Raw genomic sequence first — 26,645 nt, 5'->3', positions numbered from 1 at the left:
GCTGAGCACCCAAGCCCTGTGTCCTGAACCCCCCTCACACACCCAGCTTCTGCCCTACACCCCCCACACACCCATCCCTCTGCCCTGACCCTTGAACCCACCCCACACCCAGCCTTCTGCCTTGCACCCCCCACACCCCTCAGCCCTCTGCCCTGACCCCTGAACCCCCCCACACCCACAGCCTTCTGCCCTGCACCCTCCACACACCCCCAGCCCTCTGCCCTGACCCCTGAACCCCCACCACACCCAGCCTTCTGCCCTGTACCCCCACACCTCCACTGCCGTGACCCCTGAACACCCTCACACACACCCAGCCTTCTGCCTTGCACCCCCACAGCTCCATCCCTCGATCCTGACCCCTGAACCCCTCCCCGCACCCAGCCTTCTGCCCTGAACCCCCCACACTCCCACTGCCCTCTGCCCTGACCCTGAACACCCCCCACACACCCAGCCTTCTGCCCTGCACCTCCACAGCCCAATCCCTCTGCCCTGATCCCTGAACCCCTCCCCACACCCCAGCCTTCTGCCATGAACTCCCTCCCCCAGCCCTCTGCCCTGACCCCTGAACCCCACCCCCCAGGTCTGGGGTCCCGGCTGCAGGCCCTGCTCAGCCCGCTGCCGGCCTAAGTGAACAGAACCCCAGGCTGGCAGCGAGCTGAGCAGGCTGGCGGCATAAGATCAGCATTTTAATTTAATTTTAAATTACACTCCTTAAACATTTTGAAAACCTTGTTTACTTTACATACAGTAGTTTAGTTATATAATATAGACTTATAGAAAGAGACCTTCTAATAATGTTAAAATGTATTACCGGCACATGAAACCTTAAATTAGAGTGAATAAGTGAAGACTCGGCACATTAGTTCTGAAAGGTTGCCGACCCTTTTCTAGAAGTCAGGTACTACTCAGCATCAGGGTGGTAGAATGTATCTATAAATTAGATTGGTAGCATAATTGGAATAGACACCCAACCAATGTGGAAGAGACAGAGGGTAGTCAACAGAAACCTCAGGAAAAGGGAATGCTGCTCTTTGTAGAATACGATTTACAAAGAATTCAGATAGTGCTGTTTTAGATACACTCAAGAGCAAGAGTAGACAACATGGAGGTGAGAATAGTAAAGGAAACCAACCAAAAGACAGATTAGAAGAAAGTGGAGACACCTTGCACTGAAGAATAGGGAGGTTGTTAAGGCAGAAAAGTGGCTACAACTGGTACTGATTCTTGAGTAGGGAGAAGAAAACAAAAGGAGCAGTGAAGCAAGATAATTATACAGACCATATGGAACAAGAGAAGGAATAGAAGGAAATGAGAACTAAGATATAAGCAAGGAAAGAGCAATATGGATGCCTGAACGTGAGAAAGATGAGACAGAACTTGATGCGTAGTCAAGGAGCCAGTGGAGGGAGGGGCAGTGAGAGATGATTTTTAGCTGCAGTGTTTTGGATAGACTAGAATGGGGAGAAGAAAGGAAGCCAGAAAGAAAGGGAGGTTATGATAGTCAAGATTAAAAATAACTGGTGCATGAGGCAGGGAGTTAGCAGTCAGGATACACATGAGAAGTCAGATTTTAGGCATGTTACAAGGGAAGAACGGCAGGATTTTTTCAAGATCCTGGATGCTGTGAGATTCAAACAGGGCACAAGCCTGGGTGGCAGGGAATATAATGCAGTTATCATTGAAAAGGTTGGGGAGAGGAGAGTGACTTGAAGGATAGGTGATGAATATAGGAATAAAATGTCACCCTTGCACTTAGATAAAAAAATACCTTTTGACTGTCTGAACTGTCTCCCCCAACCTGACTGTTTCCTAGGGCTGTCCAGACATGTCTGAGTGCTCTGTGAAGGAGCTTCTCTAAAGCACTCAGTTTTGACCTGACACTGCTCCCGCTGAAGTCAATGGTTAACTTCAGCAGAAAAAGTTAAGCTAGTATTAAGCATACCACTGTCTACCTTCCAAAACTGACAGTGACCACTAATCGGGGGTAAAACCCACTTGGAGACTTGCTCTTTTATAATGAAAAACTGCTTGTATGCTAACACTTTTCTAGTAACCAACAGTTAGTGCTTTAGCATCAAGTTCACAGATCCCTCTCATACTAAATACATACTAGAGGAAAGAGGCGGGGAGGGGTTGTTTGTTTTTTGCCTTTGGGAATATTTGAGATCATCTGCGGTGTACAAATAGAAATGTGTATTCTAAACAGTACTCTCAAATTCATTTTGAAGCTAAATCCACCTCTCAAGGCTTTTAGGCTTTTCCTCATCGTGGTGTTGTTGTTGTTGTTTGTTCTGGCCAGTTTCACATTTTTAATAAACATTTTCAAACCAGCAAAGAACTCTCAGTCTAATGACTGACAGACTGATATTGGTTAAAGACAAAGAGTACAGAAGAGTGAATAAAGTGGTGTTTTGGTTACATCTTGTTAATACATGGTTATGTTAACACAGTTTTCCCCCATTTCCTAAGATTATTCCAAAGTTACTCCAAAGGTTTGTTAGTAGACCTTTACCCTGCTATTATGCCACCTGATATAATACGGATTTGCATATAGTGCGGTAGCAGCGGGCCTCTGGCAGCTATTTAAAGGCCCCGGGCTCCCCCGCAGCGGCTAGAGCACAGAGCTCTTTAAATCCCCGCTGGAGTCCTGCCGCTGCTACGCCAGGGCAGCGGCAGCGGCAGCGGGGCTTGCCGGCGATTTAAAGGGCCTGGGGCTCTGGCTGCTGTGGGGAGCCCCAGGCCCTTTAAATCACCGCTGGAGCCCTGCCACCCCTACCCCAGGGCTGTGGCAGCAGGGCTCCACCGACGATTTAAAGGGTCTGGGGCTCCCCGTAGCGGCTGGAGCCCTGCTGGCCGGCCCTACCCTGATATAACGGGGTTTCAGCTATAACACGATAGGGTTTTTTGGCTCCCCACTACCGCATTTCAGCGAGGTAGAGGTGTATAAATCAGGTAGTTTCTTCACAGGCATCATGAAGAAGTGGATCTTCAGGAGAATACCTTAAAGGTGGACTCAGGAAAGACTTTCCCTGCAGTGTTTCCAGAAAGTTACAGCATCCAGAGTTCAGTATAGTGAAAGAGAAATGCAAGTTCCAGACTCAAGTTTTCTTCACTAAAAATGCCCTGCCAACAGTGCCATTCTGATTATAATGCAAGTGGGCTGCTAGCTTGAGTGCCTCAGATGACCTCAACTTCCACAGTACTAATTAGGAGAAAAGCAGTCTGTCAGATAGTCAGACCTCAAATCAAGGTCAAAACTAACACCTAAACACTTAATTCTGAAATAGACCTGCAGCCAGTGTAAGTCACAGATCACAGATATAACCGCTATGCGACTCACACTTTCTTAGCAGGCAGGCTGATGCTTTCTTAATTAGTTACAATTTTTGGTGCCTGATTTGTGTCCATTTATGCTTTTACATAGAAACTGTCTGGTTTGGCCAATGTACATTGCAGAGGGGCATTTCTGGCATATATCACATTAGTAGAGGTGCAGCCCCAGATTGTGGGGCTGATGTGGTTGGGTCCTCTGATGGTGTCGCTAGAGTAGACATGGGGACAGTAGGCAACAAGGTTTGTTAGAGACTGGTTCCTGGGTTAGTGTTTCTGTGGTGTCGTGTGTAGTTGCTAGTGAGTATTTGCTTCAGGTTGAGGGGCTGTCTGTAAGCAAGGACTGGCTTGCCTCCCAAGGTCTGTGAGAGTGAGGGATTGTTTTCCAGTGGTGTTCTGTTATTTTCCTTGTTGGGCCGGTCCTGTGGTAGGTGACTTTTGGGTACCCCGTCTTGTTCTGTCAATCTGTTTTCTCACTTCCCCAGGTGGGTATTGTAGTTTTAAGAATGTTTGATAAAGATCTTGTAGGTGTTTGTCTCTGTCAGATATCAGGAATGATAATGTACAAAAGCCAGTAGTAGAACACTTCAATCTCCCTGGACATTCAATAAAATATTTTAAAATAGCCATTGTTCAGCAAAAAAACTTCAAAAACAGACTTCAAAGAGAAACTGCAGAACTAAAATTCATTTGCAAATTTAACACTATTAATTTGCGCTTGAATAGGGACTGGGAATGGCTGGCTCACTCACTACAGAAGCAATTTTCCCTCTCTGGGTGTTGACACCTCCTCATCAATTATTGGAAGTGGATCACATCCACTCTGATGGAATTTGCCTTGTTAAAAATGGTTCTCCACTTGTAAGGTAACTCCCTGCATCTGAAGTGGGTTTTTCACAAAAAAACTTATGCCCAAATAAATCTGTTAGTCTTTAAGGTGCCACCGGACTCCTCATTGTTTTCTTGAAAAGTATCTGAGTTGTATGGCTCTGGCCAAGATTACTCTACTCCTTTCCTTAGTGCCCCTCTCCCACAATGTCTCTTCACACTTATACAAAAGAGGCTGCTTCAAGGATCATTATGGAAGTTGGTGGCATTAGGCTGATGAATGAGTGGGGGAATGGTGGCAAAGGAAATTTCAGATTCTTTTCCTGCTTCCTAGCGGGAGTGGCACTTCCCTGGTGCAGGAGCAAAAATGATTTCCTCACCTCTGCTGAACGTCTGTTATTCCTCTGAAGCCCCTGATTCTTTTCCTCTGCCCCTTCCCCTCTTCAAGCCAGTTGAGATGGAGAGAAGAGGCAGCCCTTACAGCGCAGTTCCTCTACCTTTTAACAGCAAGGGCTCCTGGAAGGCACCATAACTTCTGAGTCCCTGAGTGCTGGGGAGCTTTTGAGGCAAGAGCAGGAGGAGTATTCATGCCCATGTGACATTTGTGTGTGCTATAAGCTCATCCTAGCAGGATCCTCTCATGTTCTGGAATACAGTCCACACCCGTGAGGGCTGTGTCACCACCTGCCCTGCAACCTAGGGTACCTCACAATGCTTTGCTGCTGTACCTTCCACCTGGGCCTCTCACAAACAGCATGCAGCTCACACGCTGCATCTGTGTATAGCTGCTGCCCTGTCCTGCAACTCTGACCACAGCAGCCTGTCAGCAAACATAAGTCACACTCTACCTTCCATTAGCTGTGGTAACTACTTGCAGGGTGACCACTACACACTCCCAGTCCCGAATTTTCCTCCCCAAAAAATGTGTTCTTCATTGTCCAGCCCTCTCCTGGACAGTTCAGATATTTTGTGTCCATTGCCTCTGTAATGGAACAATATCGAACAGTTTGCTAGTTTAAATTGAGCTACCACAGATCCCAGTTTAACCACAACACTAGATTTGTTTTGATTAAAGAATAGAACAAGTATATTTACCTAAAAAGAGAGATTTTAAATGAGCATAAGTACAAGGCATTAACGTTAGAAATGGTCACAAGACGAGTAAAGATGAAATGCTTTCCAGTGCTAAAATGTGACAAGCTAGACTTGGTACAAGGTAAAATCCTTCCCACATGTTCCCAGCACCAGAGCTGACTAAATTTCAGGTCAGGATCCCTCCCAAAGTTAAGCAGTTTCCTTTGCTTTCTTAGGTGAAAAAGAGAAATGTCTCTCTCAGTTAATAACTTGGGGTGTTCTTGCCCCTCACTTTTATAGTCTAGTCACTCTTTGAAATGGATTCTTCAGAGAATTACTCCTCAAAGCAAAGTTTATTCCAGCAGTGAAGAAAGCAAAGTGTAGTCAGGGTGAAGGTGCCTGTGCTCTTTCTTCTGTCCTATGTATGCTGAAATACAGATTTGCCTCGTTACGCTCTTGCTGTCTCAAGGACCTGGTTTACTACTATATATAAATTGAGGCACTCACACAATCCTTTGTTTAAGATAGTCTTGATTAGGCATGAGTGGTTAAACGGGTCTATGTGGGATTGAACATTGTACAGGGAGAATTCATACCTTACCTATAATGTTGCCACGTACATTTCATGGTGATATTATTGACCAGTGAGTTATTAGTTTTCAAATGATACCTCACAGGGAATACTTTGTACAAAGATTATTACAACAGTGTGTAGGGTGTGAATACAGGGTGCATTTGGTCACAGAGCCTTAGCTTTATTCTCCACTGCCCTGCACCTTGTTTCGAAATTTATACCTGTGCAAAATGACCAGTTCACATTGGTGGTCATTTACACCATTCTGAACTTAGTACCAGAATAAATCACTATACAAAATGCAAGGCATTGGAGAATAAACCCTTTTGTGTTCTGACTTCTTCTGCATTATTAAATAATAATTTCTAAAAAAGATCACAACATTTTGCATGAAGCTTTACAGCCACAGTCTGACCCGATATCCTAGAGCAGTGCTTTTGAAAGTTAGGGTTGTGACCCAGTACTGGGTCACACAATGCAAGGCACCCAGGGACCCTGGCAGCTGGCCAGAAGAAACTAGTAGTCCCTACCCAGAAGCAGCCAGCAGCAGGTCTGGCTCGTAGGTGAGGGGGGCCCCTACAGGCCCACGTGCTGCCCCCACCCCGATCGCCAGGGTTCCCATCCAGTGGGAGCTGGGTGTGAGTATGCCTACTGATGAGAGCCGCATGGAGCCGCTTGTGCACCTCCGCCTAGGAGCTGGACTTGCTGGCCACTTCTAGGGTGCAGTGCAGTCTCTGGTGCCAGGACAGGCAGGAAGCCTGCCTCTGCATCCTGGCTGCGCTGCTGACTGGGAGCCACTGGAGGTAAGCCCGGGCCCCAACCCCTGCCCCAGCCCTGAGCCCCCCCCAGAGCCCTTCCTGAACCTCAACCCCATCATCCCAGGGCCTGCACCCCCAGCCCAGAGCCCTGTCCCCCTCCCATACCCCTGATCCAGCACTGAGCGCCCCCAAAATAGAGCCTCTTTCTACAACCCAAACTCCTCATCTCCATCCCACACCAGAGCCCGCACCCCCATCCCAGAGCCCTAATCCACACCCCAAACCCCTCATTCCCAGCCCTGCCCCACATCCCTGACCCCACCCCCCCAAGCCAACTCTCTGCCCCAGCCCTGAGTTCCCTCCCACACCCCAAACCCCTGATCCTCAGCTCCATTGGGTTGTGGGCATCAACAATTTTCTTCAACTGGGTCGCCAGAAAAAAAGTTTGAAAACCACTGACCTAGAGGAAGAGCCCATTGCTGTCACACAGGATAGCTGTTTTCAGTTCCTAAACCCAGCTCCTTGCTTCTTGATCAGCCGGAACTAGGAGTACAATATCCTAGTGTATGAAGTGCATCATATCATTTTGCAACAGTCCTTCTGAATAAATAGTTAATATGCAGATTGTGATGAGGGACTTGCTGGCGGGTTATTTATTATTACTGGGAAGGGTGGTTTTATTGTTCTTTATATGGGCAGTCCACTAAGGGTGTAGTCTCTGAATTTTTGTATAAACCGGTAGTTTCAGTTTGAAATGTTGGCAGAGATGGTGCATCCAAACTGAAACTCGGTGATTCCGCCCCAGAGAATAGGCAACACAAGAAGTTGCTGGCTGACTGAAGATCTAGAGTTCCTCAGAGGGCAGGCCAACACAAAATAGGCAAAAGAGCTATTAGGAAGGTTGCAGAGAGCATCAAGAGACATATAGCTAGAGAAAAGAAGAGCCTTTTGAATGAGCAAGGACAGAGAGAAACAAGTAGAGGGAAGGCAGGGATAAGAAACAACTTTGGGTAGGAATGAGAGATAAGGAAAGTAAGGCACCAGAGGAAAGAACAGTAGAAGAGGAGATATAACCAAATCAGAGAAAAAGTAGAGATCTGCTTGTTTTGTGCTGGCCTGCACACTGAGGTAGGTGAGAAGGTTGAGTACAACACAATTTTATGGGTAAAGGGCATTGCAGTGGTGCTGGTAAGAGCTGAATTTGGCACTCAGGTTAGTAAAATTTCATTTAAAGTACTCATAGTTCCACATTTGACTTTATTTCTGTATAGACAACTGGGGATCTAGCTGATCATATGAGTGTTGTCTTGTGAAAACTGTAGGTGAGACAGCAGTGAAGGTGTTCTGATACATTGTGGAAAAGATAGCAGTAGAGATGGTTTCACAGCTTTGACACTAATTGGACTGGGGACATGTTATCTGTGTTTATAGAATACAGACTCTTCCAGCTCTCGGAGTAAGAGAATGAGCACAACTGACATTTCACAAGAAATAATTATGTCCTGTTTGTGAAAAATAACAGCATACACACTGTATTGTAGTGTTATTTTCAATAAACACGTGTCAGCAGTATGCTGATTTGATAGATTGTAGCTATATCAGTCTCAGCTGCCAGAAAATAAACTTGTCTGTTCTATGGGGTAGTACTGTACGTGAATGATTGATCTTGGAAGTGTTATTAATAGTTAAATTATGGAACCCTTTTAGCAGAGTGGCTGGAGATCAGCCAGAGATGCAGTGAAAACATGTTGCCTGCTGTAATTAAGTCTCTTGTATCTTCTAATTATCTGTGAAATTTATACATCCTTTATCTCCCTTCCCCATCTCATTTAGAATTAAAGTGATATTTATTGTTCATGCCAGGTAGCCAAGTGAGTCACCTTTCCATGTCATTCATAGCAGTTCTGCCAGTTTTGTTTATAGTTCAGGGTAGAAACAGATGTTAGGGCATTAAGTACTAGTACTTTTCCTCCCTGCTTCCCCACTTAAAACATGCCTAACTACTTCAGGCTTTTTTTTTTTTCCCCTCTCCTGTTTCTTGGGTGGGAGAGTATAGTAGATCACTGACTCACCACCATGGCGCCTCCTGCTGGTTATCCAAGAAGTAGCTCAATTTCAGCATTCAGAGCACCTCCTGCTGGCCAGTGTCTCTCTTTCCTCAGGCCCCCCCATGTGCCTCCTTGACCCCAATGCCCTTTACCTTGGAGTTCTGCCCATAGTAATATTCCCACAATCTGGGTCTCCCCTCCCAGAGGAACTCCCACCCCCCTATGCCCACCTTGCCCCAGTAACTACTGCCACTCATCATCTAGCCCCCTTTTCCTGGGCCAGACTTCAGTCTGTAATGGCCATTCATCACTGGCAAGGGGGTTGGACCAACTGCCTCTGAATATCCCCAGGCTGCATCTCTGCAGCCCTAGTACCTCCTTAGGCCTTAACCAGGTCTCAGCCTGGAACACCCCAGCTCCTCTTGCCCTTCCCCAGCATTGCTCTGCTTCAGGTACTCTGTGCTCCCAGGCAGCCAGGTCCTTCCCACTCCAGGAGTGGGACTGAGTGAGCTCCTCCCTTAGCCCTTATATCAGGGCCAGCTCTGGCCTGATTGGGTGTGTCCACAGCTGTGGCTGCCTCCCCAGTCAGCCTTTTCCCCAGCAGCGGGGTAATTGCCCAACTACAGGGAGGACCTTTGACCGTACACCTGTCCCTGTTCTTTTATTAATTGTCCCCCCAGAATCAGTGGATTTCTGAGGTCCTATGGATCCTCCCCTTAGGCTGGGGGGGGATCCTTTAGAAGTGGGCGGGCTTCCGCCTGACCACCTCTCGGGTACCCAATAGATACAGGGAGGACCTTTGACCACACGCCTGTCCCTGTTCTTTTATTAGTTGTCCCCCGAACTCAGTGGGTTTCTGAGGTCCTGTAGATCCTCCCCTTAGGCTGGGGGCGGGATCTGTTAGCAATGGGCAGGCTTCTGCCCGCCCAGTTCCCAGAAACCCAAAAGGTACAGGGAGGACCTATGTACTATTTAGCTATATCGTTATTATTTATTTGCATTACTGTAGCACTATGGGACCCTATCCATAGACCAAGATCCCAGTATACTAGGTGTTGTATGAACACACAACAAAAAAGTTGGTTTCTTGAGTCTATAATTCAAGTTTTCTAATCTTTTAATCATTCTCGACTAAAGAGTGCGTTCATCTAGAGAGCTAAATTCCTGATATCCATCACCAATTTAATGAAAGGTTCCAGTAGCAATGAAGTCTGATGAAATCTAGAGTTAGCACTGTTTCTTTTAATTAGACAATTCCTAAATAATAATTGGAGATATACCTATCTCTTAGAACTGGAAGAGACCTTGAAAGGTCATTGAGTCCAGCCCTCTGTCTTCACTAGCAGGACCAAGTCCTTGATTTTTACCCCTGATCCCTAAGGGGCCTCCTCAAGAATTAAACTCACAACCCTGGGTTTAATAGGCCAATGCTCAAACCACTGAGCTATCCCTCCCCTCTAATTCCTGGTTAAATATATAATTATAGATATCTTATTCACATAGCTTTTAAACTGCATTTTGAAAGAATTATTCAACATCATAAAAGAACCTGATTCTCCTCCAGCTGTAGGCAGTGGGAGTAGACTTTAAGGGAAAAGGCAAGGGTCCTAAAAATAAGTTTTATGCTTTTTCATTTGTATTGTTTTTTACAGTTGTGTTTTTTTCCCATGTATAATGTATATATTTAAAATCACATTCTGCTTCCCCAGGAAGTGGAATTTTAGTGATGGTTCTTTTATTAAAATGTGTTTTTTATAAATATCAAAGAAAACTACTAATCATTAAGATTTAGCATAGGCTTGACCTAGAATCTATCCCTTGACCATTATCCTCTACTACTTTCTCCTTTCAATCTAAAGTCATGTTTCTGCAAACATTCTTGCATATTCTGTTTTGCAATCAGTGACAGCAGAGTTTCGGAGAAATGGGAAATAATTTCAGTCAGAAGATGATTGAAGAACGAGGCTCTAATTCCTGTTGAATTTCTGTAGGAATTGTTTCCAAAGGAGCCAGTGATATTGGGGTGATGATGATTGATTTTTATTATTTATTATTTATAGTGTCCAAAGGCTCCAGTCAGATTGAGGCTCCATTCTGTACAAACACAAAAAAGAGAATTCCTACTCTAAAGGATTTACAGTCTACAAGGGTGTGATCCTTTTGAGAATGACTCTTATGGTGGCTCTAAATTTTGAATAGTTGAAGTTCAGACTTCACTATGTTGTGCAATTAAAAAGTTACATCAAAAGGGACTTCTGATTAGTTTTCTGCTGTCTTACCATAAGCCTCGACTTTCTGCTTTTTTATCTTCTAGACCAGGAATTTGACTGTGGATGGGAATTTTGGAGTGTGGTCTCAGTGGAAACCCTGCACCCACACTGATGGTACCAGTGTTGGCTCCTGCCTCTGCAGAACTCGTTTGTGTGACAGTCCAGCGCCTCAATGTGGAGGCTGGCAGTGTGAAGGACCAAGTATGGAGATTGCCAACTGCTCCAGGTAATCGCAAGACCCAGACAGATCTTATAGGGTATCTTTTTTTAAAGTATTAAAAATGAAACACATTTTCAGTAATACTTCTTTTAAACCTTATCCACAGCCTTCCTATTCCTTCTTGAATATGAAACTGCTTATGATGATAGTCACAGCAGCATGGGACATAAGCCTCTCAGACTTCTCTGGGAGAGAGAACTGGCCAAGTGGGGAAAATTAACTTCAAGTTTTGTGAAACTATTTAAGTTGACCACAATTAACATTAACAACAGAAATATAGGGGGGAAAAAATCAATGCATTCGATGACACCCACAATCAGGGCCGGCTCTAGCAATTTCGCCGCTCCAAGCACGATGGCACGCCGCGGGGGGCGCTCTGCCGCTCGCCGGTCCCGTGGCTCCGGTGGACCTCCCGCAGGCGTTTCTGTGGACTGTCAGCTGGTCCTACGGCTCCAGTGGACCTGCTGCAGGCGTTTCTGCAGAGGGTCTGATGGTCCCGTGGCTCCGGTGGAGCTGCTGCAGGCGTCTGTGGGAGGTCCACCGGAGCCGCGGGACCAGCGGACCGTCCGCAGCCACACCTGCGGCAGCTCCACTGGAGCCGCCTGCCACCTTCCCAGCAACCGGCAGAGCGCCCCCTGCGGCGTGCCACCCCAAGCACGCGCTTGGCGTGCTGTGGCCTGGAGCTGGCCCTGCCCACAATTTAAAGCCCCAGAGTTTAGTAATTTATTGGGCTGTGCGGCAGAGACTTTTGCAGGACCAGTAAGCTTTTTTTAAACGTTAGTTCTGGCCCAGTTATCAGAAAGAACACATTTTGAGGGCCAAGTCCCAGGAGTCACTACCCTTTAGCACCACCTCCATTGGACCAGCTCTCAGGATTTGTGAATACTGCACTAGGGATGGGGAGCAAAAGGAGGGTGCTTGTCTCTCTGCACTGGAGAGAAGGCAGGTCCACTGTAGCCTGTGCTGATAGCATAATATCCTGGTCTGTGGCCCACCAAGTTTGGTCTTAACAGCCACTTTTCCATCCCAGAGCACTCACCTGACCTCATAGAATACTGGAGCAGATCATTTTTCAATCTAAGCTTAGAAACAAAGTGTTTGTTTTGAACAGTCATGGCCAAGTTAGAGGGTGTAGGATTAACATACTTGTGCTGACAACTGGTGATAGTGAAGGAAGTGGGGCTAATTTGACATGGCACTCATGTTTCAAACATTTTTTGCACCTAACTCTCAAGATGAAGCTTGTTAAATGGTCTGTTCTGTTCATTTCCTGAAGTTCCTTCTTTTATCACTTTCTCTAGTCCATTACTTATGCTACACCAGTAGCAAATAGTTTAACTTCCAAATCACCTCATGATATTTTTGCATGAATCAGAACAGTTATTATCCTGCATGTAATGGTAAACAAAATCATTCCAGCTGATATAAGATACAATAATGTATGGGTGTAAATAGATAAGAAAAATCAATATGGTGCTTACAGTTGACTGTAGAGTACAGAATTGTGAGCAGAGGAGAATGTAAGGATGCTATATGAAGCTAAATATTTGAACAAGAGTTAGTAGGTATCTGTTGTTCCTGAAGTATAGACTTTGATGCCCACATTTTGAAAGGTATTTAGAGGTGTTTAGAGGTGTTTAAGGCATTGCTGCACTCACTCCTGCAGTGTCTCACTGATTGAGGAGCCAAAATTTCATTTTAAAAAGAGATTTAGGCACTTAGTCAATGGGATTTTGGCTTCTCAGTGCCTAAATCCCCTTTTAAAATGAGACAGGCTCCTATATCAAATGGGCATTGCAGCACTGAGTGCAGCAATGCCTAAATGCCTTTAAAACCTGGGCTTGAAGTCTTAGATGGATTTAAAGAAATGCTCAGAGGCTCACCACAGATATTATCATGGTCACTCCCCTGCTAACATTACATCATCTCATTTGTATAACCACTCATACTAATAATTGATTTTCAGAGTTACTGTACTGGGCACCCAAAGCTCCCATTGATTTTAATACATCTGAAAATCATGCCATTGATCTTAATCCTTACAGTAATCTACCCTGTTTTTCTGTCCAAAGTCAGTAGCTGTGAACTATCATATTTTTCAGGCAGCCATTTTCTGTAGTGTCAAATTATGGGTCCATTAAAACAAGGGTAGATTCATGCAATGGTCAAATAGCAATAAACCATTAGTAAAAGTTAAAACTGCACTTTTTGGCCAACTATTGAAATGATCTGACAAGTTAAACATTTTTATCCTCTTGTATTATTGAACCAGTTGAGCTTTTTAATTTTTGAATCACTTCGCAATAGAGTAAGACATTTTGTATTATATTTACCTTAGTATTCTTTTAAAATGTTTATAATGAAATCTCAAGAGCATAACATTGTTGAATTTGATTTTTGTTGAATTTCGTATCTTTACTAGCAATTTTCAGGTGTGAAGAAACCCGATGGAAACTGCTATAATTCATTGATTTCTTTAGGGTTTAAAATTTCTTTCCAGACATTTGGCATGATACTGTTCATATTAAAGTCAACAGGAGTTAGCCACTGACTTTAATGGGAACATGACTGTGCCTTCTAGGGATTTACAAGTATAAGAAATCCACATTGATTCTGTTAGCTCTATCAGCACCTTTTGGTACTCTTATTGTTATGGTTATTGGTATTGTTATCGTATTTGAGGATTTTGTGGAATTGTGAGCTCATGTAATTGTCTCCTCTTGAAATCTTACTTTTCTTGTAACTTGATTTTTTTTTCTTTTTCTTGTTTTAATTTTTTTTTTTGCAAAAAAGGAGGGCATGAACTTGAAGTTTTTAATCTTCCTTAAAAGACATGCTATAAATAATACAGACTCTCTAACCCAGCAGCTCTCAAACTTCATTGCACTGCAGCCCCCTTCTGACAGCAAAAATTACTACATGACCTCAGGAGAGGGGACCGAAGCCTGAGCCTGCCGCAGCCCCACCACCCGTGATGCAGGGGGAGGGGGAAGGGATACAAAGCTTGAGCCCCATTGCCGTGGGTGGATGGGGAACAGGGGCAAAGCCAAATCTCCAGGACTTCAGCCCCAGACAGAAAGCCTGTAAACTGAGCCCTGTTGCCCAGGGCTGGAGCCCTTCGGCTTTGGTCCTGGGCAGTGGAGCTTGAGCTTGGGCTTTGGCCCCAGGTGGTGGGGCTTGGGCTTGGTTTCAGCCCCAGGCCCCAGCAAGTTTAAACTTAACCCTGGCAACCCCATTAAAATAGGGTTGCGACCCACTTTGGGGTCCCGATCCACAGCTTGAGAACTGCTGCTTTAACTTACTTGAGCAATATGTAATTCAAAATTCTCTCCAAAAGGTTGATGTGGGAATTTAAATATTAAATGTATCCAGAATAAATTAACTGAGGAGAATTAAATTCTATTTTCTGTTATTAGTGTGTTGGATTCTGAAATAATATAGGAGAATGTCAGATTGTCTTCCTGCCCTATAATGTGTATTAGCATAACATATGTCATTTAATTTTATAAAAACTAAAGTAAACATTTGCGATTGTGGCAATGAATTTGGTTAAAAGCTAGAAGTGTGAGTTTTTTTTTAAAAAATACTTAATTGAGCTTTGAACAGAGTAATACATGTCATTAGCCTAAATAATTATCAATGAATACATGGATTTGTTCTGATGTGGACTGTTGTTAAGAATGTTATCAGAAAAAGGATGCATCACTGTTGTTTTTAAAATATATAATACAACTTGGAGAGGTTAAACAAAATATATATTTTAAACCCAATGGGAATAGTAATATTACATAGGCCCAGTTTAGGGGAGATTCATCTCTAGAAGTATTTGCAGTGAAATTCCAATATCCTATGGTCAATTAGCAGAGTTGTCCAAGGCACAATAAAAGCATTTATAGTTTTCTGACGGGTCGATGGGGTTGCTTGTGATGGTCGGGGGAAGCCCAGGGTCTCATTTCTGGTTTATGTCTTATGTTCCTAAAGCTCATGCTTCAGGGTTTCAGCCAGTCACCTGCAGATATCAAGAAGGATTTGTCCCTCCCCCATGTATTTTGTTTTGTTCTTTTAATCTCCTTACTTTGAACCATCAAGGATGCCCTCAGTTGGAGATTCAGTGGGGTGGGCAAAGGCTCTGAGGTATCACTGGGCATTTTCTGTCTTAGGTGCTTGGCTGGCTATCTCTTGCTTACAGATTGGCAGCATCTTTGAGAGGTTTTTGCCTTCCTCTGCAGTGGGTGAATCATTTGCCAAGATTATCAGGGTATATCTCACTTAATCATTTCCCTGCTATTATGGGGTCTCGGGCACTGGTGGACCTTGGTCCCTCCCATTTTTGGCCTATTATAGCTTCTTGTAACCTATAATATTTTGGTCTGTTTTCAGTTGTGTCAGCTGCTGATGGTGTTGGAGACGTGTCAGATACAGGAGATCAGACTAGATGATCTGGTGGTCCCTTCTGGCCTTAAATTCTATGTTTCATACCTTCTTACATAGTCAGATTACAAGGACTTGTATGGGTTTTATATTTGTTTGGTCATCAGGCCCATTTTAGCAGTAATATATCATATAGACCAGATTGAAACAATGGCAAAAACAAGTATCTTTTTTTCCACCAAGTGTTCTTCTGGAAGTTTAACTCTACGCAGAATTAATTATCTCTGCAGATATTAATGGGCCAAATTCTGTTCTCAGTTACATCCATGTAGCTGTTCACTGTATATTATACCAGATGACAGAGCCAAGGCTTCTTATTCTCCTAGAAATGGGGGCTGGACTCTATGGACCTCATGGTCACCCTGCAGTACCACCTGTGGAATTGGTTTTCAAGTCCGCCAGCGTTCGTGCAGCAATCCAACTCCTCGGCACGGGGGCCGTGTGTGTGTGGGACAGAACCGTGAGGAGAGGTGAGTTATCTTTTCTCCATTGCCTGTTTTAATTTTTTTCCATTCAGGTTCATTTTCACGTTACATTTTTCTCTTTTACCTGCTTTCTCTTTCTTTTTTTTTAAATTTCCATTACAATATCTTACTACAATTACTATTAACAAGGATATGGACTTCAGCAGTGCATTCAGTTTTCACTTAGCTGAGTTCTTCCCGAACAAGCTGAGCTCCCAGCAATGCCAGTCAGCTGATTGTGTTGAGGCACTCCTCTCTACTATCCCTTCAGACTCTGGAAATTGATTGTACTGTGTTTGAATTGCAACTTGACCAGACTCAAAGTCTGCAGTAAAGTGTTGTTAGATCACAGCACTGCATTACTGGTGGACTAAGTTCAATTTTTATATCTTAAATAAAATTAAGCATCAATACAGCAAGTGGGAAAGTTTTAAGGGTTTTGTTTGTATCTAATAAATATACACCATACTGGAATAAAATATGTTCTTTAGTAAGTACAGCTGAAATTGTTTGTGTGTATATCTCAACAGTTCAAGTCAGCTTTTAACTTGGTCTTTTATTTCACAGTTTGTTGCTTCGCCCAATACTAGATGTTTTGTCATACTACCTCAAAATGTACAGTTCGGTCTTTGATTCCATCACTCACACATCTAAGAGACTCCAATTTATTATTACCTTCCATGAATCCCAACAAAGAAATTAAACATTCATTATATATAAATATTTAGACAGACTACTGCATTGAGATGTATTATCTTGTTGCCAGGGGCATCCTGTCAGCTTCAGAAGAAATAGCAAGCTGTGATACAATCATGTAATAGTGTTTAAAATTCTGAGTATATGAGCCATCAGTTCCAAAAAATGTATAAGGATCTATATTTTTTTGGATGTACATTTAAAATTTGCATTAGTATTCCTGTAAGGTACATTCACGGAACCAGGGGAAAACAGATCACTGAATTTTTTTCACTAAACCTGCATCTTTCCAGTGATGAAAATAATGAGAAAAATTAGATTAACAACTTTACCATTTCATGTTAACAAGTCATTCCAATGGGCCAATGTTGCATGCCACACTGCTGTTTTCATAGAAATTCTAGGACTCTGTCCATGTGACACAAAATGTAAAGGGCGAGTGTCATAGAAAATGTGCACACTTCTGACTGTTTCAGAGCAATGCATATATATCATTCTCTGGTCAAAAGACCAAGATTTTGATATGCTGTAATATACTCTCAGAAGATAGGTTATCCAAGTAAAAAGCTGCCCCCAGGAAATATGGAACTTAAACTAAAATCTCATAGCTCTCTCCCAGCCTTAACACCAGTTATCAGTTTTGTTGAGATGACTGGTCAGTACAGTGCAAAAGAGAATCTGAGTGAGTTTATATTAAAAAGGAGTTGAGATTTGACTAAAATTCATAGGGTGAGTTTTGGTTAAGTATTGTGTCATTTTTTGTATTATAATTGTAAAATGGATTAAAGGATAAATAGACACTTAAAAGAACAAATATTGACAGGTATATATCACAGGGGCTTGGCATGTCCAGCATGGGCTGCCCTCATTTACGCAGTGCATGGTTGATACACCTCATCACAGAATCATCGAGAATCCATGCTCAATCAGGCTATCACAATCAGGAACTCAGGACCCATGGATAGGGCAGAGAAAGCAGTCAGTCTATGGTCCCTGGGCCTTCTGGTTGGGACAATCAATAGCAGTTTGGGGGCCCTAATCCTCTGGGCGAGGCAGAGCAAACAGACAGTGTATATCAAGAGTCCCTGGTAGTCACATCTAGTGGCAAGTGTAGGGCAGTGGGAGGGGAACCTGGACCCACCCTACTCTACCGGGTTCTGACCCAGGGCCCCATGAAGCCGGTAAACTTCCTATTAAGGATAGAGGAATCAGCTCATAACATGTTCCCTGTTAGACAACTGGTGCCTCCCTTAAGGGGACGACATGTCACCTACCCATGTGTCTCCTCCCGCCTTGCTCTCCCTGCCCCCTCCCCACCCTACATTACCTGCGTGGGGGAGAGGGGCTCTATCCTCCCACTGCCACCAGCTCCCCGTATCTCTGCATGTTCAGCTGCTCTCCCTGGAAACCAGGCCCGGGTGGGGAGTGGGATGGAGCTGCTCCTGGTTGCTGCTGTAGCCAGCTTCCTGGAAGAGAGCCTGGCTTGGGAGAGGCAACAGTGGCAGCCCACTCCCTGCCTAGGCTCGGCTTCTGGGGACAGGGGCCGAACATGCTGTGGGGAGGAGGCTCCAGCTCGTTTGGCCGCTCTTCCTGGAAGCCAATCCCAGGACGGAGGTTAGCTCGTTGCTGCTGCAGCCAGGTGCTCTCCCAGGCAGCTGCTGTGCTGTACCAGGCAGCATCTCAGCATGGCTGGAAGAGGTTCTGGCCCTGCCCCTTCCACTCCCCGCCTGGGAAGCTTGCTGTGGGGGGGCACTTGGCCCTGCATGCACCCCCAACACATCACCTCTTCCTACCATAAAGCCCATCTTGGGCATCTCCTTGGCTAGCAGTGTCTTTGCGTTCCCATCAGTTTCCACAGCTGGTTGTTCCTCCACAGCGTTGTGCAGGTCCCTAGCCTCAGTAGTCTGGAGAGTCGATGGTTCCTCTGCAGGAGCCTGCAGCACATGTCCTTCCTCCTCCTCAGCCAGTCCCTACTGAGCTGAGTTGTCTCCTTTTATCTGTCCTTTCCACCTGGAGCATACACAGCAGGAGAGAGGGGGCGTGGTCTCCTGAGCCTACAATGATTGGTCAGCCCCAGTGGCCCAGTGTGCAGTCCATAAACCCCATCACAGTATAGAAAATGAGAAATCATTTCAGTGAATCAGAAATCAAATGCTCACTATTGAGACAGTGGGTACCCTAGAAAAGCAAGTTGTAAAAAAGGACAATGATATATGGAATAACTTCAGAAAATAAATAATAATAAATTGCAAGGACCAGATGGTGGTATTGAAGAGCTGTGAAGGTTCAAAAGATTGAAGTAGTTGAGTTACTTAAAAAAAAGTGTAACATCATTTATAAAGCTGCTTTTCCAGACAACTGAAGTACAACCTCACTTCATTCCCCAGGACCACCTTGGTACCAGAAAAGTAACTGAGGAAATCATTTTAGATTGCATCTTAAAGAGCAAAGTATACTAAGGGCAAATCAGTGTTAGGTTTTGTAAAAGTAAAACTCCTTCTCTTGTATCTTAGAATTTTTTGAGCTGGCAAAACAGTGAATACAGGAGAACCAGTGGGTATAATGGGCTGGATTTACCACTGCTTAACTCCAGTACCAATGAATTATACCTGTATAAAACTGGAGTAATGCATTGTTAAATCAGGCCCATATATTTAGTAGTGCTGAGCCAATAATTCACAACTAATAATTTACTAAGAAAGTGTAACTTCTTTTCCTGCTTCCAGAACAACAGCAAGGAGATTGTGATTTCCTCAGGTTTATTCACTGAAATTATGTAACAAATTTTCGAAGCATTTTTAACTACATTGCTTCATTATGATCAATTGCACATCTGAATTCAATATCCAAGAGTGTTAGCTAGTGGTAGTTCATCAGATATTTCACAGAGTATTGTTTCTGTATCCTGACTGTACAAACATGCACTCACTTCAGCTTCAAATACTTATGCATGTAAATACAAAACTCAGTTTCCACAAGTATTTGCAAACAACTTTGAAGCAGGTTTTCTATGAACTTTTGTGCTCATAAAATTCCATTGTCTGGAAAATTCTATAGAAAGTAAACACAAAAGGGGCATGAGCATGGCTGATGCTAAATTACTTACAAATCTGAGTGAATATTCATTTAACAAAAATTTATCCTGCTCAAGTATATATGGCCAGATTTCCCCCTCAGTTACGTCCATGAAACCTTACAAACTCCCTGATCTGCGAGATTTACACACGTCATGCATAACTTTATGCATGGGAGTAATCCCTTCAAATCAATGGGACTATTTACCAGTTTAAAGTTAAGCACAGGGGTCTTTTGTGACCCAGAGCTCAAGCAAAAGAATGAAAAAATGGTTAAAAGTTAGGAACGCAGGCCAGGTCTACACAACATACTTCTATCAGTATAACTGCATCACACAGGGATGTGAAAAATGCACACCCCTGAGCGATGTAGTTATACTGATCTAACCCCCTGCCCCTGTGTAAATGATTCTATGTTGACAGGAGATCTTCTCCCCTCAATATAGCTATCACCTCTTGGGCAGGTAGATTAACTACACCGATGGGAGAAGCTCTCCCGTCACCATAGGAGCATCTTCATGTTCAGCATTACAGTAGTACATGAAGACGAGCCCTAAGAATAGGATTACCTGGCCAATCTCAGCATATAGAGAAGTTAATAGTACAGCTTCTGTTCAGTGTATTTAGAAACAATATGGAGAAGGAGTGAGAGTAGTGGAGTGGCAACATTTGCTGACAATAGATTGTTTCTCATCAAAACTCAAGAGTGAAGAATCCTGATGAATTCCTGAAGGACCTCAGAAATGGCTTCATTTTTCTCTGTGTGGGCTATTTCTTTGAAGACCGTGGAAACTGTTCAAGTTTCAGTGTATGATTATTCCTCTTCCTTCCTCCATTGTGTGTAAGGGTTTCTCCCCTCCCATCCTGTGTTAGAAGATGGAGGATCAACTCATTAAACCTACAGATCTCTCCCTCTGCATTTCCACTATCTCTCCTTGTTCCCGCCACCCCCTTGACAGCCCAGCTCTTACAGGAGCCAAGTTGGCAAGGTATCTCTGACCACTACTCTCCACAGAAAATTAGGGATACTGGAGAGGAGGCTTCACCATGGGTGAGGAATCCAGTCAGGTTACTTCAGTAACTTGCTTCTTTTTTCTATGAAAGTTTGAGGAAGAGAATCTGACAAAGCTTTGGCCATCTTCCCCTCCCTGCCCACACCTATGGATCGGAATCACTATGGAGGGGTTTGGAGAGATAGGGATGAGTATGCTGCAGAGTCAGCTCACCCCACATCATGCTTAGATCTATAGGTTTCAGCTCCCCTCTGCTCAGGGAAAACAGTGATGAGCCTGGGGTTAAAAACTTGATAATCAAACAGCCTGTACACAACTGCAAGGTAATAAACATTAGAAAGGAATCATTTAACTCACTGGTATATACTGGATTCTGGATTATTAAACTGTCAGGACAAATACCTAAGCATTGGCATGGACATGTCAACAGAAACATCTGCTCAATCTTGGTCAAAAATGAAGGAATAAATGAATGGTGAAAAAGGTGTTTGGTTCCATTAAGAAAAGAGAGAATAATATGGAAGTTGTTGTCAATGATATTTTTACTAAATGCATTTAGTGTCAATGACTTCCTTTCAAAAATGACATAGTAGGTATAGAACAAGTCAAGATAAGAGCAATGAAAATAACTGGAAGTGCAGGAGTTGCTTATATAGGAGAAGAGGTTTGAAAAAGTCTGGGAAGGAGCATTGAAGGAGAACTGTGATATTGTTGCCTCTTTCAGCCCAAGCAGTTAGCCAGGGTTTGGGGCCTTGAGCGTTGTTTCCTGTAGAAGTTTATGATATAAATAATATATTTCTGTAGGTCAATCCTGTTTATTTACAAAGGATATACAAAATCCTTTTTCTCTGAACACAATAGGATCAAACAGGAGGCTGTTTCCATTCTCACAGTGCTAGGCCTGCCCTTCCAGACATTACTCTGTCCAGAAAATTCTTTCATGTGGTGTTCTCTCAGGGCTATCCTATCAGTGCTTCTCTGGCTCTGTGTTGGCTTTTCTCGTCCTGTGTACTGCTGACACATATACACACACAAGACTCCTAAGTTTGCGGTCAGCTCCAGGAAGAAAAACCTTTGCCTACCGTAGCTCAGCTTCTGATTAGTCATGCATGTGGCCTAGTCTCTTGGGGTAGTGTTTTCTGTTGTTTCAGCTATCTTATTTCCTAAAGGAGTTTAAGAACCTATTGAATTTAACCTTAATGCAGGGTGGCTAGCACACACATGAGCCTCAGTGAGGTTTGTGCTTAAGTGAAGATGAAAGAAATGCCTGCTGATAGTAGGATTGCCAGGTTTCTGGTTTTCGACCAGAATGCCTGATTGGTAACTCCAGTCAGCACCACTGACTGGGCCGTTAAAAGTCAAGTTGGCGATGCAGCGGGGCTAAGGCAGACTTCCCACCTGCTGTGGCTCCGCCCAGCTCCCGGAAGCAGCGGCATACCCCCTCTGGCTCTTATGCGTAGAGGCAGCCAGGGGGCTCTGAGCACTACCCCCGACCCAAGTAGGGTGACCAGATGTCCCGATTTTATAGGGACAGTCCTGATATTTGGAGCTTTTTCTTATATAGGCATCTATTACCCACCACCCCCGTCCTGATTTTTCACACTTGCTATCTGGTCACCCTAGCCCGGAGCACCCTCCTGCAGCCTGAAGTCCTAATTTCTGGCCCTGCCGTGGAGCCTTCACCCCCTCCTGCACCACAAGCCCCTGAACCAGCCTGGTGAAAATGAGCAAATGAGAGAGGGTGGGGAGAGCATGCGGCAGAGGGAAGGGAAATGGAGTTAGTAGGAGCAGGGCCTCGGAGGAGGGGTGGGACAAGGGTGTTCAGTTTAGTGCAAGTAGAAAGCTGGCAACCCTAGTTGATAGCCACCAACACCTTCCAGCATAACAATATAGAGGAGTCTAATTGGTGGTTATTATTCACACTCTGTTGTAATAGAGAACAGAAACAAAGAGGACACACAATTAACATTACAACACATTTTAAATGAATTAAGAATCCATTTTTAACAACTGCTATATAATTAACCTATGGTACTCATTGCTGCACAGTATTATTGAGGAAAAAAACTGTAATTTTTAAAGCATTATAGCTTTCTAGGAATAAGAATAGCAGTTGCAGTTAAACTAATTTAGGTAAATATTTAAAGGGCTGGCAATCTTTATGCTCCAGGGCATAAATTTACCTTCTGCTGTGGTCAGCAAGAAATTTCCCTTCGTGAAATAGAATTGACTATATAAGTGGATTGTTGGAGATTTTGTTTTTTTTACCTTCCTTTGAAACGTCACATAGAGGCTGCTTCTGCAAAGGGGATGCTGCAGTAGATTCATCTGTGTTGTTTTTTCTCCCAATCCTATGTATGAATAATTGAACTTGAACTCATCAGAAAAGGAGAGGGGGGATCATTGCACTAGCCTAGCCTTTTTGTGTGTGTGTGTGTGTGTGCCATTCTCCCTTCTGCTCCCATCTTAGTTTCTGACTAGTACTAGGCCTGCCCAGAAACACAGATCTTAGTTTCTGGCATTGCTTGTTTTGCTGAATTACTGTAGAATGTAAGCCCTCTGGGTCATGGGGAAAAAATTAAAAGGAAGAGAGAGTGTGTGTAAAACGGAATAAGAAGTTACTGGCTAATTTGAAATGCAGCCGGAAAGAGGCTTAATAAAACATGGCTCAAAACCCCATGCTACAACACAGTTCCCAGATTCACCCCTGCAATTGATCTTTAAACTATAAAAACATACCTGATGATTTTGGAGTTTGGCTGGCTGAGGTGAATCTAAGACTACACTTGTGTGCGGTGATATTTTCAAAACGGGAGAAAAATGCAAACCCAGCTCTGTGGCTGATTTTGCTTTATTAAAAGTTAAGCAGATTGTATAAGTACTTTGTGATTTTTGTAGCTTCAGATGTATCTTTAACAGGACTTGACTAGCAGAATTCCGGCACTCCTAAACTTTCAAACACTTCGAGTATCAGCTACAAAGTTAATTTGGTAAAGTCTTGTTTCTCACCTATGCTTACTTGAGAGAGAGCAAGAAACATGACATGTTGACATTTGAAAATGGGACTTGGTATTAAAAAAAGACACTTCATTTATAGCACATTTTATGTGACATGAACCTATAGCTTCTTGGCTTAATGACAGAGATTCATTTTATTGCATGTGTGTGTGTCCCAAAGTTCATTACAACTGCTTTTCTAAGAGCAGGTGGAATACTGCAAAAAATGTGTGCGTGTTGCTTTGACTAATAAAAGCATGAAATTTCTTCAGCATGTGTGAGGATCCCTTTTCCTCTATTCACCAACTGATCACAAAGAAGAGTGTCACAAATATGCATGCAAATGTGTGCATATGACTGTTTTTGCACAGTGAATGTTTGCAAAGCAATTGTGAACATTCTGAGGGTTTGGAAGCTATCAGAGCAGAACACCACGATGTGACTTAAGTGACCAATTACAGTGTGAACAGCAAATTACTAATAGTGAATATTCAAATAAATAGGTGAATAGTTTATAAATAATACACGGGCTGGAATATGTTTGGACAACCTATTTCTGGATAATTTGATTTAGCAAATACATAAAAATTGGAGTTTTTCTCAGATAATTCTCACAAAAGGGGGGGAAAGGGTCTCAATCAAATACATTATGTGCTGTGAATAGTTTGCCCTGCTCTACATACACATCAGACCAGATTTTGGACTCATTTTTCCCATGCAACCTTGTTAATTTCAGTGGAGTTGTACTGGCCAGAAAGCAAAATTTACGCTATGAAGTAGAATCCCACATGTAAGGTAAACATACATCTACATGTGCAATACAAACACATACACACAGAGCAATTGATTCTAAACATTGAGAGGGCTTGTCTAGTAAATAATTAGTGTGCAGCAAGCTGGAGTGTAAACCTACAGTACGCTCGCTTGCCGCTTGCTAACTGCCTGTGTGGATCCTGCTACTGTGCATTAAAAGGTACCTAGTGCTCTTTGATCTGTTCCACACTGAAATGGGAGTAGGCCATTGCAAACTAGGGAGCCATTAGTGCACAGTAGCAGGGTCCACACAGACACCTAGTTTGTGTGGCCAAAGCAGTGCACTGTATATTTACATCCCAGCTTGCCATGCACTAACTATTCACCTTGACAAGCCCCAATACTTTAGAAATAAAGAATTACAGGTTGAGATTTTTAGGGATTTGTGAAAGAAAGGTCCCTGCCACTGATTCTATTGAAGGCAACAGTAGTTATGTAACATCATTATTTGTATTCAAGTATAAAAAATTGAGATTGAAATATTAATGCCAGTTTTCATGGCAGGACATTACAAATGGATAGAAACTTGCTGAGTGGGTAAAGGGAAAATAGATATTAGGTAACCAGTACACCAGCAGCAGGAAGGAAGGGAGGAAGGAAGGAAATTGTGTCCTGTATGATTTTGTTCAGGCCAGACAAAATCCATGAAGTTGAATTTGGCTTCTCCCTTTGGATAGCTATCTGCTCTTCTGATTCAGGTTGTTTGCAGCTCACTGAGAAAACCTAACTAGGTTACAATGATTAGAAACACACTTTAGAGGTAAAAGCAATAACATAATCAAAACACTATAGTATTCCTATGCTTGGAATCATGTTTTATCTCTTATTTTACCTATAAAATGAAATACTCTGAAACAGTTGAAAAGCAAACTCAGCTATATTTGAACTGGAAAAAGAAAGTTTGGTTCTTCTAATAAAGCAATGTCAACATAGATGTCTACTTATCTTGTCCATGAACCGAATTCTGCCCTCAGGTATCTCTGTGTGTTACTTCTACGAAAGCAGCGATTGACCTAACTACTATAGTGAATAATATGCTACCAGTACAATTAAATAGATTGTAGAAAGAGATTAGACAATGAAGAAAATGCTACACCCACAGTATTACAAAATACAATTCCATTAATGGTTATACACTATATATAGTTTGACAACTGTTGCTTGTGATGTTTAAAAAAAAGGCGTTCAACAAATAAATATAAGGCAATCAGGGTAAAACATTTCCATATGCAAACATCTTTCTAAATAATGGAAAATGTAGAAGTTGGACACCTTTTGTTGTACTAAATAGTTCCTTTTCCCTTTTGCTTTCCCTTGTCACAGATACTGCAATGAGCACTTGCTGTGCCCTCCACATATGTTTTGGACAGGCTGGGGTCCGTGGGAACATTGCACTACCCAATGTGGGGGTGGGATTCAGGCTCGTCGCAGGATGTGTGAGAATGGCCCTGACTGCCCTGGCTGTAATGTGGTGAGTAGCTTCTATGCCTTCCCATCAACAAATACTTGCATGCTTTGCAAATATTTTGATTCATGAGTGTGTATTTATAGCTGTATTGTTTTTATTTTACTGAGAGAAATTCATGTTTGCGAGTTAGAGGATGCTGTTATACGACATTAGCTAGATGAGAGACCTCCAAAAGGAAAGTTGTTACAGATGGGGATTTGTCATAGGCATATTTATTTTGTTTGTTGCAAACTAGAAGAAAAATATGCTCACTTTGTTCTAGTCAGAATTCTATAAAAGTAGAAGAGGAATATGGGTCCTCACATATTGGACTAATTTTTAAGTTTCCTAAGTTCAGAGGATAAACTTGATAATTGTGAAGTTTGTCATTCATTGATTGTGGACTTTTTGTTAGACCACTAGCAGGCCTGTTCAAAACAAAATAAAGGGTAATTTATAATCTTTTTTGTTTTTTGGTTTTTTAATATGTCCTTACTCTGTTACTTTTGAAATTTATACCACAAGTGAAATTTCACTTTTGCAAGCAGATTGAACACTTTCAAAGGTTTCTTCTCTTTTCTTGATTCAACTTTACGAATTAACCAAGC

At 43.1% G+C, this 26,645-nt stretch overlaps 1 protein-coding gene across 2 annotated transcripts in view; it reads left to right on the top strand.

Moving 5' to 3' along the window:
- The window catches only part of SEMA5A (semaphorin 5A), a 620,036-nt gene that overhangs the window by 454,526 nt on the left and 138,865 nt on the right, over positions 1-26,645 (top strand). For both annotated transcript variants that reach the window (XM_030551691.1, XM_030551692.1), the window contains exons 13-15: positions 10,927-11,108; positions 15,860-16,003; positions 25,914-26,061. In XM_030551691.1, coding sequence (XP_030407551.1) covers positions 10,927-11,108; positions 15,860-16,003; positions 25,914-26,061 — 474 coding nt within the window. The remainder of the gene's footprint in view (positions 1-10,926; positions 11,109-15,859; positions 16,004-25,913; positions 26,062-26,645) is intronic.

Source organism: Gopherus evgoodei, chromosome 2 (assembly GCF_007399415.2).
Source record: "Gopherus evgoodei ecotype Sinaloan lineage chromosome 2, rGopEvg1_v1.p, whole genome shotgun sequence".
In the NCBI taxonomy this organism is placed as follows: Eukaryota; Metazoa; Chordata; order Testudines; family Testudinidae; genus Gopherus; species Gopherus evgoodei.
This window is presented reverse-complemented; position numbering and strand designations above follow the sequence as displayed.